The 16,148-nt window shown below is 38.2% G+C and overlaps 2 protein-coding genes across 11 annotated transcripts in view; one reads left to right on the forward strand and one right to left on the reverse strand.

Annotated features, from left to right (window-relative positions):
- Positions 1-16,148, forward strand: part of Mapk10 (mitogen-activated protein kinase 10) — a 607,392-nt gene that overhangs the window by 445,454 nt on the left and 145,790 nt on the right. The gene's annotated exons all lie outside the window — the stretch shown is intronic.
- Positions 12,863-13,902, reverse strand: LOC124994792 (growth arrest-specific protein 7-like). The gene has a single exon (XM_047567056.1). The coding sequence runs from the start codon at positions 13,900-13,902 to the stop codon at positions 12,994-12,996; it is 909 nt and encodes a 302-aa protein (XP_047423012.1). The 3' UTR covers positions 12,863-12,993.

A 16,148-nucleotide genomic window follows, 5' to 3' on the forward strand; every position in this document is an offset into this window, starting at 1 on the left:
CAGTTCATTTAAGTTAGAAAAGGAATGAAGAGAATTCTTTCTAAGCAATTGGAAAAATGTATTTAATCCTCATGTAAAGTGATTTTTTTATGTGATTTCTTTAATGCTTAAAATATTTAGTATTTCTTTCCAAATCCTTGAAATAAGACTTTATAATCAAAATAGCTGAGGCTCATATTATTCCTTCTCAACCTAAGGACTGATGCATCCCAAATGCAGTATCTTCCATACCCACCAAGACTAAGGTGGTCCTCAGTTTGTTTTCTGATACCTACCTCTCATCAATAGCTAGGAAAAAATCTAAACAACAGTGATCAATAAAGGCCTATATAATCAACAAGGAACAGCAAGAAGACAGTAACAATGGTTGGTAATTTGCATGAACTACGTGAATCTGTACCCTCCTGCTCCTACAAACTCAATTCTTAAGAGGCTACCCAGAGTGCTGGTATGTTTGCAGTAGGTATGTTTGCAGTAGTCTTACTTAAACCTGCTATCATGGTGTAATTGATAGTTCTCCCTTTTACTCTCAATTATTCTAGTTCAGACAACAAATTACATGCTAAACCCATTCACACTTCAAGCAGAGATTTCACTTCAGTCTCTCTGTGACCATTATCATTGTTCCTTCTCATTGAACTGTGTTGTAGAGAATGACATGCCTCCATTGAATTGAGGTTTAAAAGGCAACTGCTATTTCTATTATTTTAATAAAACCTTTCCTGATTCTAGAATCATTATGGGCTTATTACAGAAAGTATAGTATAGAAAAGCATAAAGACAAACAAAACATTGTTTTTCTATTTTTTCTATTCTCCCTGAGCATAGTCAGAATTAGTAGGAAAAAATAAAATGTGTTACTTGCTATAAATCAGACTCAATGATCTGTCTCATTCCTCTACTTCTAAATGTTACAATGCCTGAAGCCTCAGACCTTTAGACAATTTCTCTTCTCAAACAGAATTCTGGATCCAGAGAGTTTTAGTTGGACATTTTAGATCTACTAATTAGTAGCAATTTACTTGCGAATGTGGATGAATTACTTAACCTCTCTGTGCTTTGATGTTAAATAGCTGAAGCGCACATTATGTCTTATCCTACAGGTTGATGAGTCCCAAATGCAGTATCTCCAATATCCATCTGTATAACAAGGTAGTGCTCAGTTCGTTTTCTGTTGCCTAACTCTTAACAATAGTTAGAATAAGAGAAAAATAACACTACCCCCTTTCCAGGGTTGTTAGGATAATTTCGAAGAGTTTATACCAGCAAAGCACTGATAACAGTGCAGGAAAGTGTTTGTTAAACAGATAATTAATTTTTAAATGGAATTTCGTTCACTCTCCTGGTGCTTCCAATGAGTCCCAGTACTTTATATATTATTGGTATTTGAATTCTCACACAATTTTATCTCCAAACCAAACTTCTTCCTGAAACCAGACTCATATAAGCCTGGTTCTGTATTTCCAAACAGATGTCAAATAGGCATATCTAACGATCTCCATTTCAAAGAATCTCTGATATTTCTTCCAAAATTGCTGTTGTCAGTGTCTTCTCCCATTCGGCAAATACTAATTCCATCTTTTCAGTTAGAATACAATTCTTGAAAATATCTTATGGGCTACCCCTCAGTAAATTCTGTTGTCTCTACCTTTAAAATGTATCTGGAATTTCGCTACTCCTCACCATTCTCAACACTGTTCACCTGATCCAAGCTACCTCTATTTCTGGCCTGGGTTATTCTGAGAGCTTCCACCCTGAAATACGTTTTTTCTCAAAACATCACCAAATGTGGTCTTTCAAAAATGTGGGATCATGTCACTCCTTAACAAGAAACAAAACGAAACAGAAAAACCTTTTGATGTCTTCCCATCTCACTAGGAAAAACCACAAATTCTTAACAAATACCCAAACCTTTAAATTATTCTCCTCTATTATCAAATTGACCCTCCTCCCTTACCACCTTCAGGACTTTGCTCAAATGTCATTTTTCAAGGGAGTCTTTTTTGACTCTCCTATTTAAAATTGTCCCTTCCTACCCCACACTGCTTATGCAACTTTCCTGCCTTTCTTTTTCCCCCTCCATAACAACTACCAGCGTCTGACACACATGTTGCTGGTATGGAGTGTTGATTCTCTCTTTCTGCCAGAATGCATTTTGCACTTGGGAGGGAGTTTTCTTCAGTGCCTTGCTGGAACCGACATACACAGGCTCACAAGAAATAAATGTGCGTATCTCCTCCCGACACGGAATTGGTATGGTAGCTCAAAAGCTGTCATAATAGGTTTTACATTACAGGAATGAGCAAATAGAACTGAGTGTCCTTCTTACCCTCTCCTCTCCCTAGCCGGTTGTCAACATTTACCAGGACATCATCAGAATTTTGTCTGTCATTCACTGCTGGACTGCAGCACCCATAGGCTAGGCTCTAGCCAGTTATATACTTAATGAAAGAATGAACCATATGTGTTTTCTTTATGTCAACAATTACAACTATGATCTGCTGTGATGGAAAATGATCAGGTCTGAATTTCTGGGTTGCATGTCTGGGCCTTACCACTTGCAAGCTATATGAGTGTGAGCTATTTCCTTAGCCTTTATGATCCTCACCATTTACTATGGGCATTAATACTTTAAAAAACAACCAACCAACAAAAACCTAAATTCATTTTAACTCATTTTTACATATTTTAAAACCTCAAAATTATCAGTTAAAATTTCAGCCATTTAAAAAAATCTAAATTGGCTTTGTGTGGGTGGAAGTTATTTTTCAAACGAACACCTAGCATTCGAGTATAGATACAGAATGTGTATTTCAAGTAAGAGTCCTTTTAAAGAAAAGGAAACCAGAGAAGTGAAGCATAAACTTTTTTAGTTCCTTTGATTACTATGAGCTTTTGATATATAGAAAAAATACATTATGTAACATTTAAAAATTAGAACTATCATAGCAAGCAAGATGTTTCCAGTTGTGAATCCAGAGCATCTTATTTTCTTCCCATGTAGAATTTTAATTTTGATAATAGTTTTCTTTTTTTTCCCCTGTAGCCCAATGTCTCATTTACTGCTTTAGAAATCTAAAGAAATAGTGTATTTAATTTCAAAGGCAAAATTATTGGTTTTAATGCCCTTTCAAAAATTTTTTTGAAACTTCTTATTTCATAGGGTATTCCACAGGTCCTTTATATGCTGGGGTGTTTAAATTGATCACCAGTTAGGCTAGGTTGTTCTTTAACTTTTGCTCCACAGAAAGCATTCACAGACTTTCAGTAACTTGTTAAAAATTAGTTAGTGATCAAATGTGTTCAGAATCAAGGACTCTTGACTCAGTCTGGGGCTTTATTCATTATTTTATTTCTACTTTTTTCCTTAAGAAACAATAAGTGTTTCAGCTTTTTTGCTGTTGTGACTAAAGGATCTGACAAGAACAATTTAGAGGAGGAAAAGTTTATTTGGAGACTCATGATTATAGAGATCTCAATCCATTCACAGCAGGTTCCATTCCTCGGGGCTCAAGGTGACGCTGAACATCATGGCAGAAGAGTGTGGCAAAGGGAACCAGCTCACATGATGATCAGTAAGCAGAGACAGAGACTCCAATCTCCAGATACAAAATATATATCCCACAGACACGCACCCAATGACCACTTCCTCCAGCCACACCCCACCTGCCTACAGTCACCACTCAGTTAATCCCATCAGGGATCAATCAACTGATTAGGTCAAGGCTGTGATCCAATCATTTCTCCTCTAAGGCTTCTTACATTGTCTCACACATGAGCTTTTGGAGGATACCACATCTAAACCATATAAGAAAGAAAGAAAATAAAAATTACTATATAGTATATATCAACACAAAGTATATACAGTATCTATAATAGCTTTCATCTGAATTTTTAAAACCATTTTTCAAAAATGTTTTTATAGTGCATTATACATACAGTGGGCTTCATTTTGACATATTCATAAATGCATAGAACATAGCTTCATTTCAATCCCAAACTTCCCTTTTCCCCCTCTTCTCCTCCCCGCATCTCTTTCCTCTACTCTATTGGTCTTAAGTAAAGTTGGAGTGCATTGTGATATACTTATATGTGCACACAGCATAATCTGGTTGACTTCATTCCCCATTTTTCCCCTTTCTCTCCCCCTTGATCCCCTACCTCCACTCCACTGATCTCTCTTCTATTTTCATTAGATCCTCTTTTTAAAAATTTTCTCTTTAGCTTTAATCTTATTTTTTAATTGAACTATTTGAAGTACATGGGATTTATCAACTTTTTTAGTTACTTTTATTAGTTTTGTTATTGTTTTAAAAACCCTAACGAGAAGGTTTTGCAGAATCTGATTTCTCATTATAGTCCAGGAAGAAATTTTTCTTTGTAATTTTAGGCAATAAAGGAATAATCTTTGGTAAATGTATGAATCCTTTCCCAAAAAATAACCTAATTTTAAGTGTTATGGGGTGCAACCTAAGAAAAGACCCATCATCACTGAGAAGTACAAATTTGAGAGTCTTTATTAAGCTGGTCGGCTACTGTCTCTCTCACACAATGTCCCCCAAAATGGCTATTAGCCCTGACCATAGGGTTGTAGGGGTTCTTATACCAAAAAATCACATCAATCATAAGTGTCTGTTGCTATGATTCAAAATTACAAACTAACATAATGAGATCATCAACAGATGGGAAAGTGGGTCAAAACGACCCTCACCTAGGTACAAACTAAAGAAAGGTTGCTAACATCCACACAATCACTGTTCACATGTACATTGTTTAGGAGCAATAGGAATCAAAAGAGAACAATTTTTCATTACATAAGAATTGTCATTTTTGTATTGCTAAACATGTCACGCTAAGTAACTGATGATGGAGACAGAGGCGGGGTGTTCCCATGGGAGAAGCTTATTTCCTACATAACATGGAGTCTCAGAGCAAAATGGAGTCTGTCTGGCCTATAACATTCTCATGGAGCCAGATCTGTCAGTCCATCACATCTCTTGATCTTCTTGAGAAATAGGTAGGCTGCCTTAGCCTTCTTTTCTCCATTGAACAGAAATAGAGATACACATTGCACTCTGAATTTAAAAAAAAAAAATCTGTGAACAGGTTTATTTTTGGAAACTCTGCTGTAATGAACAGATGAGTCAGGGTTTTAATCAGGGAATATATTTACAGAAAGATAATATGCGTTGGAGACTGCATACACACCCACTGGCGTCTGCAGCATTTATCACATCCTGTGTCTCTTAGGATTAGGTTTGCAGTCTTGTATTTGCCCCCTTAATGCTACTGTCTTTCTGGTAGGACCAAGGCACACTCATCTTTGGCTTTCAAGTCCACAATTCTACCTTAATCCAATAAATGTTCAATAAATACTTTCAAATAAAAGAGTAGAAATAAAACAGTAGAAAATCACTTGCCAAGTAGCAATTTGTTTGCTTGCTTTTCAAAATTGAATCAATTTCTCAACATCTCTATATCTTACAAGTGTATTTTCATAGATTTAATTATGTACCGGTTATTGTGCTAAGCATAAATCACTATTAACCTAATATTTATCTAACAGTTATTGTCTCAATGTTTACTGTTGCTTGGATTAGTTATGAATAAGTTAAAGTGATTTTCCTGCTATTGAGAAAGTCTGAGACACAGAAGATTCAAATTAATAAATCAACAAATCAAATGTTAAAGTAGGACTAGAAATAAAAGGGTCTGAGTTAAGGCTTGCCTTCCTTTCGACTATTGCACAGACACTTCTTATGGGTCCTTATGTCTTGAATATCGAGAGATGTCTAAGCATTGGCTGATTGATTATTTACTTCACCATTCACGTATTCAACCCATATCCTTTGTGTTATGGACGTGTTAATTATCTTGATTAAATAATTCTACATTGTATACATGTAACATCATTTCATACCCCATAAATGAACACAATTAAAATTTATCAATGTCTTATGCAAAATAAAAAAATATTGTGGTTTTATTTCATTTACCCTTTACAATTTATTATCAGAAAGGAAACTCTTATTATGTTTTATTATGGAGCTAATGGTCTTTAACAATTATACTAATTCTATCACATATTTAAAAAATTTTTTTGAAGGTTGTTTAGTTGATATGTTCATTTTTTCAAACTTTATCACTGCACTGACCCCCCCAAGTATTAAATCTCAGCAAGGGGATGTTTCTTTTTCTTTTTTTTATTGTAAACAACTGGGATACATGTTGATTCTCTGTTTGTACATGGAGTAAAGGCATACCATTTGTGTAATCATAAATTTACATAGGGTAATGTTGTTTGATTCATTCTGTTATTTTATTCCTTCCCCCACCACCCCACCTACTTCTCTTTTCCCTCTATACAGTTCTTCCTTCCTCCATTCTTGCCCCCCTGCCACCCCCCATTATGTGTCATCATCTGCTTACCAGTGAGATCATTTGTCCTTTGGTTTTTTGAGATGGCTTATCTCACTTAGCATAATATTCTCCAATTTCATCCATTTGCCTGCATATGCCATAATTTTATCATTCTTTATGGCTGAGTAATATTCCATTGTATATATATACCACATTTTCTTTATCCATTCATCAATAGAAGGACATCTAGGTTGGTTCCACAATCTGGCTATTGTGAATTGAGCAGCAATGAACATTGATGTGACTGTATCTCTGTAGTATGCTGATTTTAAGTCCTTTGAGTATAGCCCAAGGAGTGGGATAGCTGGGTCAAATGTGGTTCCATTCCAAGCTTTCTGAGGAATCTCCATACTGCTTTCCAGAGTGGCTGCACTAATTTCCAACCCTACCAGCAATGTATGAGTGTACCTTTTTCCCCACATCCTCGCCAACAACTATTGTTGTTTATGTTCTTGATAATTGCCATTCTAATTGGGGTGAGATGGAATCTTAGGGTAGTTTTGATTTGCATTTCTCTTATTACTAGAGATGTTGAACATTTTTTTCATATATCTGTTGATTGCTTGTACATCTTCTTCTGTGAAGTGTCTGTTCATTTCCTTAGCCCATTTGTTGATTGGATTATTTGTATTCTTGGTGTAGTGTTTTTTGAGTTCTTGATATATTCTGGAAATTAGTGCTCTATCTGAAGTATGAGTGGCAAAGATTTTCTCCCACACTGTAGGGTCTCTCTTCACATTACTGATAGTTTCCTTTGCTGAGAGAAAGCTTTTTAGTTTGAATCTATCCCAGTTGTTGATTCTTGCTTTTATTTTTTGTGCTATGGGAGTCCTGTTAAGGAAGTCTGATCCTAGGCCAACATGTTAAAGATGTGGGCCTACTTTTTCTTCTATAAAATGAAGGGTCTTTGGTCTGATTCCGAGGTCCTTGATCCATTTTGAGTTGAGTTTTGTGCAGGGTGAGAGATATGGGTTTAGTTTCATTCTGTTGCATATGGATTTCCAATTCTCCCTGCACCATTTGTTGAAGAGGCTATCTTTTCTCCATTGCATATTTTTGTCTAGTATGAGAAAATTGTATTTATTTGGGTTTGTGTCCATGTCCTCTATTCTATACCATTGATCTACCTGTCTATTTTGGTACCAATACCATGCCATTTTTGTTACTATTGCTTTGTAGTAGAGTTGAAGATCTGGTATTGTGATACCCCTGCTTCACTCTTTCTGCTAAGGATTGCTTTAGCTATTCTGGGTTTCTTATTCTTCCAGATGAATTTTATGATTGCTTGCTCTATTTCTGTAAGGAACGTCATTGGGATTTTAATTGTAATTGCATTGAATCTGTATAGCACTTTAGGTAGTATGGCCATTTTGACAATATTAATTCTGCCTATCCAAGAACATGGGAGATCTTTCCATCTTCTAAGGTTTTCTTTAATTTCTTTCTTTAGTGTTCTGTAGTTCTCATTGTAGAGGTCTTTTACCTCTTTTGTGAGATTGATTCCCAAGTATTGTATTTTTTTCAATGCTATTGTGAATGGGGTAGTTTTCCTAAGTTCTCTTTCTGAAGATTCATCACTTATGTATAAAAATGCATTGGATTTATGAGCATTGATCTTGTAACCTGCTACTTTACTGAATTCACTTATGAGTTCTAAAAGTTTTCTGGTGGAATTTCCTGGTTCCTCTAAATATATAATCATGTCATCAGCGAACAGGGTTAGTTTGAGTTCTTCTTTTCCAATTTGTATCCCTTTAATTTCTTTGGTCTGTCTAATTGCTCTGGCTAGAGTTTCAAGGATGATGTTGAATAGAAGTGGTGAAAGAGGGCATCCCTGCCTTATTCCAGTTTTCAGGGGGAATGCTTTCAGTTTTTCACCATTTAGAATAATATTGGCCATGGGCTTAGCATAGATGGCCTTTACAATGTTAAGGAATGTTCCCACTATCCCTATATTTTCAAGTGTTTTGAGCATGAAGGGATGCTGTATTTTATCAAATGCTTTTTCTGCATCTATCAAAATAATCATGTGATTCTTGACTTTAAGTCTATTGATATGGTGAATGACATTTATTGATTTCTGGATGTTGAACCAACCTTGCATCCCTGGGATAAAACCCACTTGATCGTGGTGCACTATCTTTTTAATATATTTTTGTATGCGATTTGCTAAAATTTTGTTGAGAATTTTTGTGTAGATGTTCATTAAGGATACTGGTCTGAAATTTTCTTTCCTTGATGTGTCTCTGTCTGGTTTAGGTATCAGGGTGATATTGGCTTCATAGAATGAGTTTGGGAGGGTTCCCTCCTCTTCTATTTCATGGAATACTTTGAGAAGTATTGGAATGAGCTCTTCTTTAAAGGTTTTGTAGAACTCGGCTGAGAACCCATCAGGTCCTGAACTTTTCTTTGTTGGTAGGCTTTTGATGACTTCTTCTATTTCATTGCTTGAAATTGATTTATTTAAGTTGTGTATGTCCTCCTGGTTCAGTTTAGGTAATTCATATGTCTCTAGAAACTTGTTGATGTCTTCAAGGTTTTCTGTTTTGTTGGAGTATAGATTTTCAAAATAGCTTCTAATTATATTTTGTATTTCACTCGTGTCTGTAGTGATATTTCCTTTTTCATTCCGAATTTTAGTAATTTGAGTTTTCTCCTTCTTTCTCTTTGTTAGTGTGGCTAAGGGTTTATCAATTTTGTTTATTTTTTCAAAGAACCAACTATTTATTTTGTTAACTTTTTCGATTGTTTCTTTTGTTTCAATTTCGTTGATTTCAGCTCCGATTTTAACTATTTCCTTTTTTCTACTACTTTTGGTGTTGGTCTGCTGTTCTTTTTCTAGGGCTGTGAGCTGTAGTGTTAAGTTGTTTATTTGTTGATTTTTTCTTCTTTTGTTGAATGTGCCCCATGAAATAAATCTTCCTCTAAGTAATGCTTTCATAGTGTCCCAGAGATTTTGATATGATGTGTCTTTGTTCTCATTTACTTCTAAGAACTTTTTAATTTCCTTCCTGATGTCTTCTGTTATCCATTCATCATATAATAGTGTATTATTTAATCTCCAGATGTTGGAGAAGTTTCTATTTTTTATTCTGTTATTTATTTCTAATTTCAATCCATTATGATCTGATAGAATACAAGGTAGTATCTCTATCTTCTTGTATTTGCTAACAGTAGCTTTGTGGCATAAAATATGGTCTACTTTAGAGAAGGATCCATATGCTGCTGAGAAGACAGTGTATTTGCTCTTTATTGGATGGTATATTCTATATATGTCTGTTAAGTCTAAATTGTTGATTGTGTTATTGAGATCTATGGTTTCTTTATTCAATTTTTGTTTGAAAGATCTATCCAGTGGTGAGAGAGGTGTGTTAAAATCGCCTAGTATTATTATGTTGTGGTCTATTTGATTTCTGGAATTGAGAAGGATTTGTTTGATGTACATATATGAGCCACTGTTTGGGGCATAGATATTTATGATTGTTATGTCTTGCTGATTAATGTTCCCCTTAAGCAGTATGTAATGTCCTTCTTTATCCCTTCTAACTAGTTTTGGCTTGAAGTCCACATTATCTGAAATGAGGATGGATACTCCAGCTTTTTTACTGTGTCTGTGTGCATGGTATGTTTTTTCCCATCCTTTCACCTTTAGTCTGTGGGTATCTCTTTCTATGAGATGAGTGTCTTGCAGGCAGCATATTGTTGGATTTTTCTTTTTAATCCAATCTGCCAGTCTATGCCTTTTGATTAATGAGTTCAGGCCATTTACATTCAGGGTTATTATTGTGATATGATTTGTATTCCCAGTCATTTGACTCATTTTTGTTTTTTGACATGATTTAGTTTCTCCTTTATTTGGCTATTCTTTTAGGGTAGTTCCTCCCGTTGCTGATTTGCATCATTGTTTTTCATCTCTTCCTCATGGAATATTTTGCTGAGAATGTTCTGTAATGCCAGCTTTCTTTTTGTAAATTCTTTTAGCTTTTGTTTATCATGGAAGGATTTTATTTCATCGTGAAAATGAAAGTAATTTTTCCTGGGTATAAGATTCTTGGTTGGCATCCGTTTTCTTTTAGGGCTTGGTAAATGTTGTTCCAGGCACTTCTAGCTTTTAGGATCTGGATTCAAAAATCTGCTGATATTCTTATTGGTTTCCCCCTGAATGCAATTTGATTCTTTACTCTTGCAGCCTTTAAAATTCTGTCTTTATTTTGTATGTTAGGTATTTTCATAATAATGTGCCTTGGTGTGGGTCTGTTGTAATTTTGTATATTTGGAGTCCTATAAGTCTCTTGTACCTGGTTTTCCATTTCATTCTTCAGATTTGGGAAATTTCTGCTATTATTTCATTGAATAGATTGTTCATTCCTTTGGTTTGTTTCTCTAAGCCTTCCTCAATCCTAATAATTCTTAAATTTGGCCTTATCATGAAATCCCAAAATCTTGTAGATTCTGTTCATGATTTCTTACCATCTTCTCTGTTTGGTCAGTTTTGTTTCAAGATTAAATATTTTGTCTTCAATGTCTGAGGTTCTGTCTTCCAGGTGTTCTATCCTATTGGTTATGCTTTCTATGGAGTGTTTACCTTTGTTTATTGTTTCCTTCATTTCAAGGTTTTCTGTTTGTTTTTTTTTTTCAGTAACTCTAACTCTTTATTGAAATGATCTTTTGTTCCTGTATTTGCTCTTTTAACTGTTGATTCGTGCGAACATTTGATGCCTGCATTTGCTCTTTCATCTCATCCTTCAATGCCTGCATTTGCTCTTTCATCTCCTTGTTTGCTTCCTGATTGTTTTAATTATGTACATTCTGAACTCCCTTTCTGACATTTCTTCTGCTGTGCTGTCACTGGGTTTTATTGATATAGTATCTAGGTTTGTTTGGGACATTTTCTTCCCTTGTTTTTTTTTTTTTTTTTTTTTTTTTGGTTTGCTTTAGTATATTGGACATCTTTCTAATATAAACTATGAGAAAGCAATTCCAATTCCAATGGAAGAGATGCCAAGAGATTCAACATTAATGTTATCCACTATTAGCATGTAACACTGAGGGAAAGATCAGTGAATCGTGCTCATAGAATTCTGCCCCCATGGGAGATGGAAGGGTCAATCCAAAGCCACTGATGGAAAGATGAAGAAAGATGGACCCTCAGAGCATGAGTTTCTGGCTAGAATTTGTTCCTTGCTCACTATGTCAATTTCTTCTCCCAGTCCCTTCAGGCTGATTCTCTAGGTTAACGTGGTGATCATGTTTGCTGTAGTAGAGGAAGGAAGTGACGGGCTGAACCCAGGGCAGTGTTGAAAATCTTCCCGAATCAGACTTGGCCCAGGTTTCTCCAGGGAAGATGGATAGAGGGAAAGGAGGTGCTGGCACCAAGGGAGGGCTTAGCATAGGGCTCTGGAAAGTTCAGCATAGCTGGAGGCCCAGGTGGCGGGACACACCTGGATAGCAAAGAACTCCTATGGCCATGAAAGTCTGCAGTGCCCATACAAGGGACAGCAGTCCAAACCCCATCATGCATAAGCAGATGGAGCCATATGCGGAATGACAAAGGGACTTGCCCTAATCTGTCTCTCATATGGGACTGACCCAGCCCCATTAAGCCCATGGTGGGCAGCCCAGGAGAGTGGTGGTCAGGGTAGCCCAGTGTTGGACAGGACACCATGGCAGACAGACCCCATCTGGTTTCTGAGGTGAGCTGGTATCTCCATCCCTCAAAGCCTTTGGACATGCACAGAACTGAAGGAGGCCTTGCTGGCTGAGAACTTTGGAAAGCTCCCTCTAGTGAGACTGCGCAGGGGTGGCAGGTTGGGGACTACCTTGAGAAAGCAGCTGAGGAATGGATGGAGTGGGATTTCCAGAGACTCAGAGACAATGCCTGGTCTGACAGGAACCATGATTCAATGCTCCGACTTGGGGTTAATTTGCCGAATGAGGTAGTTCCATCCTGACCTCTCTAGGCAGGGTTGGTCTGGGAAGACAGAAAACAGGCCTTCCCAAGACTCATGGGGATGAAAAGTGGCCAAGAAAAGCTAGATTTGGGCTCCCAGAATACAATGAGAAAAATAGAGGGCTGTGAAGGACTCTAGGTGCAGGCTGAGCTGATGGAGCCTTCTGTTCCTGAGTCTGATCCTGACATTGGCTTGGAGGCAGAGGTGACCCTCCCCTGATCTTCCGAAGCCCCTAAGGAGATAAAGGGACCAGTTGGAGGATGGGCCTTTGGGCACCCAAGGGCACAAGTGTGTGACGGCCACCCCTATGGAACTCAGCAGGGACCACAAAGTTCCAGCCTCAGTTTGTTCTCAGAGCAACAAGCATGGCATGGGGTTTGGGGGCTTCAGTCTTGGAGACAAGGGCAGGGTTGCAGGTCTGTGTTCTTGGCCTGGGAATATTTGGGATCCCCCAGTTGCACCATCCAGATCACCCTTCTGGAATTGCCAGCTCTCTCCTCTCTCCTCAGTGGACAGGAGAGTGGGTGGGAGGGCAGCTTCACCCAGCAGGAGACACCATCTCCTCTCCATGGGACACCCAGCCCCTCTCCTGGGCAGGACCCCTGGGGCCACACAGGCGTGTCTAGATCTCCATGTCCACAGGGTGAATGTTGCCTGTTTTGTGCTCTCTGACCCACAGCTCTCTGTCTTTGGCCGGGTCCACTTTTCGAAGCAGTTGGTCCACAGGCTCAACTGTGCTTTGGTTGAACATGTCCGTCTCGTGCTGCAGCTGTGTGTACTGGTACAAATGTTGCCGGATCATCTCCACCCTCTCCACTTCCAGCCGCTTCAGCTCCAAAGTGGTGGTCACCATCTCTTCAAACCACTTGGACTGGGCCTGGTTGTAGAGGTCCACACAGCACATGAGGTCAACACCAGCCTGTGTGGACTTCCTCCATGCCTTCTTGATGTCCTCCTCGGCCTTGTTGCTCAGATTGATCTCCAGCTGCTGGGTCTTCATCTCCAGGTCTCTCTGCCGCTCTGTGAGGGCTTTCCGGGCCTTCTCCACCGATGCATAGTGGCTGGAGAGTTGCTTGCGGAGGTCAGCAATATGGTGGTCACACTTTTTCATGTCTTTCTTGAAGTTCTCACGAAAGTTCATTAGGGGCTTCTCTACCTCGCTGTGAAGCTTGGCGGAGAACTTGAGATGAACTTCTGCTTCATCTGCCAGGCTCTTCTTCACCTGAGCCCAAGCTTCTCCCAGGGAGCCTTCCTCTTGTGCAGCCAACGAGTTCTGAGAGAACTTAGCCAAGTTCTTTGCATATTCTTCTTCAATCTTTATCCTCTCTCGGATGAATTCAGACATTTCTTTCTGCGTTTGTTTGCCTTTCAGTTGCTTTTGGAGCAGCAGTTCGAAATCTGCCACGGTGCCATTGCCTTGGGGGTCTTTCTTATCAGCCCAGAAGTAGTCACAGTAGCTCCACTCAGTTGGCTTCAGCAGCTGCTGTTTAGGCATTGTGTCAGGGTGAGGGAACGTCACGCAATTTATCATTTTCTCTGTGTGGTCACCTTTATTTTCAAAATTATATATTTTGTCTTCATTGCCTGAAGTTCTGTCTTCCAAGTGGTCTCCTCTGTTGGTGCTACTTTCCATTGAATTTTTATTTTGGTTTATTGATTCTTTCATTTCAAAGATTTCTTCTAGATTTCTTCTCAGGATCTTTATCTCTTTCTTTAAGATATCTTCCCTCTCCTGAAACATAGCTCTGATTTCACTATTTATATCCTCCTTAAAGTCGTGAAGCAGTTTTACTAAGTATATTCGGAACTCCTTCTCTGACATTTCTTCTACTGGTTTGTCAATGGAGTCTATAATTGGAGCATCCTGGTTTGTTTGGAGTGCTTTATTCCCTTTTTTTTTTTTTTATTTTGTTTGTGTGTCTTCCCATTTAGCTGTGGGGATCTGAGGTAGTACAGTTTCTACCCTGTAGATTTATAGTGTCCCTGAAGGTTTCCAGTACCTCACAAATCTGGGTTTCAGTTTCAAAGGCTCCACCACCCAGCAGTCCCAAGATGGCTCCTGGATGGCAGACGACCGAAGAGCATGGCAGACGACCGAAGAGCCCCCTTGTTTTCTCATATTGGTCAGATATCAGTGGGACTCTGAGAATTTGCAGATTTCCTCTATTGGCTTATAGTGTCCCTTTAGATTTCCAGTATATCACCTTCCAGCCTTCAGTAGCCTGAAGTCTTGGAGGAGCTTGATAATGCAGTGCTTCCAAAGAAAGCTGCCCCTATCCCGCTCCTGGGTCCAGGGCTGGGGGCTGGTTTTGTGTGGAAATCCTCCCTGGGCGGGCCTGCTCTGAGAAGCTGGCTGTAGACGGGACCTGCCACCGCTGGAGGGAGCGGGACTGCTTGGGAAAGTCTCTCGCTGTCCTGCCTTGGACCAGAAGCCACCTGCGGACTGGGGCCCGCCGCTGGGTCCAGGGCTTGGGGTTTGCTCTGTGCAGAAAGGCTCTCACTGGGTGCCCTGCTCCGAGAAGCTGGCTGTGGACCCCGCCTGCCGACGGAGGGAGCAGGGCTGCTTGGGGAAGACTCTAGCTGCCCTGCCCTGCTCCGAGAAGCTGCCCCTGTCTGGGCTTGCTGCCAGGGGCCAAGCTTCACCCGGTTGGAGAGACACACCCCGTGGCTCTATGTTTGTCCCTCCGAGTCTCTCAATACCTCCTCTTCTTGAATCCTGAGTTCTGGAGCAAGGGGAGATGCAGTCACCCTCTAGTCTACCATCTTGAATCCTCCTAAAAATTTTTATCAACAATAATTTTACAAATTTATGTGATACAGGTGTAATGTTTTGATACATGTATACATTATGTGATGATAATATTCTATGATAATTACCATATCTTTCACCTCAAACATTTATCATTGCTTTATGATGAAACATCCTTTATGAACTTTTTAATATCTTCTGTTAGTGTGTGGTGTTTTGATTGAAATAACAACTAAATTTAACTCAGAATCAAAAACAATGATTAAATAGAAATAAGTCTAAGATGCTATTGATTGTCAGTAAGGGCAAAAAAAGACTTTTACATAAATTCTAAAAGTTGCTGTGGTATGTAAGGTTCAAAATATTACTGAGGACATGACAAAAAATATAAACCCACAACAGTCTTCATTGTGGAGTTATTAGAGTCAACATTGTTCTTCAATTTTTAAAAAATTCTACCTACTTTTTTGGCATCATGCCTTATAAGATATGATAGCCAACATTAAGGATGTTGAATTTTTCTACTGAAAGCAATATTTTTCTTAATTAATATAAAGCCTTACTGGATGACTAGTTAATTACATTTTATTTTCTTACTTTAATGTCTGGATAATAAAAATACTATGTGTACATACATATTAATTTTCCTGGCTACAAATGATAGGTTTTCTAAATAAATGCAAATTTACTTTTGAACAAAATTTCTGATCACTTTTGATTCCTTTCTGTTTTTTGGTAGTATTTTCCTCCTTCAATATTTGGAAATTTCAAAATAATTTGCAAATGTTTTATAGGCTGTTTTAGCTTTTAAGAGCCTTTTATAAAGCTGGAAACTAGCAAACCAGGGAATTCATTAAAAAAAGATGTCTGGAATGTCCATGGAATAGTTTCATTTTAAGTGATATGTTCTGATTATTAGCATCTAGGGCATTTTTAAAATGCCACTAAACCTGATTCCAGGATTATATGGGTTTTAAAAAGCAATTCTTTTGCTGTAGAGGCATTTTGAATTTAAAGTAACTTGATTT

The sequence above is a fragment of the Sciurus carolinensis genome, chromosome 10 (assembly GCF_902686445.1).
Source record: "Sciurus carolinensis chromosome 10, mSciCar1.2, whole genome shotgun sequence".
Classification (NCBI taxonomy): Eukaryota; Metazoa; Chordata; class Mammalia; order Rodentia; family Sciuridae; genus Sciurus; species Sciurus carolinensis.

What these genes read in the sequence shown, in the direction of transcription:
- LOC124994792 (XM_047567056.1), bottom strand. Translation starts at nt 13,902, where the DNA reads ATGATAAATTGCGTGACGTTCCCTCACCCTGACACAATGCCTAAACAG.